Raw genomic sequence first — 1,068 nt, 5'->3', positions numbered from 1 at the left:
AACCAAACCAAAAAAAAAAAACAACCCAAAAAGAGAAGAGAAAAAGGCGAGCATGAAGTATGCCTCAATCTGCATTCAAACTTCATAGTTCTTTCTCTGGATGTAGATAGCATTCTCCATCGTGAGTCCTTTGGAGTTGTGCCTGTACCTTGTGTTACTGAGAAGAGCGAAGTCTGTCAGGGTTGGTCCTCACGTAATCCATATATCTGTGGTTGTGTACAGTGTTCTCCTGGCTCTGCTCCGCTCACTCAGCATTATGTCGTGTAGGTTTTTCCAGGTTGTTATGAAATCCATATCATCCCCATTTCTTTTTTTTTTTTTTTTTTTTTTTTTTTTTTTTAGCATTTCCAGGATTTATTTAACACAAATAAAAATCTGCAAAGCTCTTTACTCATTTTCTTCACTCCTCAGTCTAGCATTTGGATTGGTGATCTTGATGGCGAGCTGAGCTGCTCTCTCAACAATAACTTTCCGATTCTTAGAGGATACATTGTGAGCGATCTCAGCACAGTAAGATTTGTTGCACATCAGGAGCACCTCGAGCTCTTTGACGTTGTGCACCAAAAACTTCCTGAATCCACTCGGGAGCATGTGTTTTGTCTTCTTATTGCTTCCATAACCAATATTGGGCATCAAGATCTGGCCCTTGAATCGTCTTCGCACCCTGTTGTCAATGCCCCTTGGTTTACGCCAGTTTCTCTTGATCTTGACATATCTGTCGGACTGGTGCCGGATGAACTTCTTGGTCCTCTTCTTGACGATTTTAGGTTTCACGAGGGGTCTGAGGGCAGGCATGGCGCCGGCGAAGAGATAGCCGCCCCTCCACGGGCAGCGCCGACAGAAGGAGAGAGCATCATCCCCATTTCTTATGGCACAATAGTATTCCATTACCTTCGTGTACCACAGCTTGTTCAGCCATTCCCCAATTGATGGTCATCCCTTTGATTTCCAATTCTTGGCTACCACAAAAAGAGCCACTATAAATATCCTTGTACATATGGGTCTTAAGGCAGAATTTAAACCCAGGTTTTCCTGATGGGAATTTCTAATGATCTATCTACTATACAT

General features: G+C 42.9%; 1 protein-coding gene across 1 annotated transcript; it reads right to left on the bottom strand.

Annotated features, from left to right (window-relative positions):
- Positions 1 to 372: 372 nt before the first annotated feature.
- Positions 373 to 841, bottom strand: LOC118838420 (60S ribosomal protein L32). Its single transcript, XM_036745717.1, has one exon. It carries the CDS (start codon positions 793 to 795, stop codon positions 388 to 390), a length of 408 nt encoding a protein of 135 aa, XP_036601612.1. The 5' UTR covers positions 796 to 841; the 3' UTR covers positions 373 to 387.
- Positions 842 to 1,068: the final 227 nt, after the last annotated feature.

This window comes from Trichosurus vulpecula, chromosome 2 (genome assembly GCF_011100635.1).
Source record: "Trichosurus vulpecula isolate mTriVul1 chromosome 2, mTriVul1.pri, whole genome shotgun sequence".
NCBI lineage: Eukaryota > Metazoa > Chordata > Mammalia > Diprotodontia > Phalangeridae > Trichosurus > Trichosurus vulpecula.
The sequence above is the reverse complement of the archived record's forward strand: the minus strand, read 5'-3'. Positions and strand labels throughout refer to the sequence as shown.

Excerpts from the sequence above, each read along its gene's own strand:
- LOC118838420 (XM_036745717.1), bottom strand. The coding sequence starts at position 795 with ATGCCTGCCCTCAGACCCCTCGTGAAACCTAAAATCGTCAAGAAGAGG.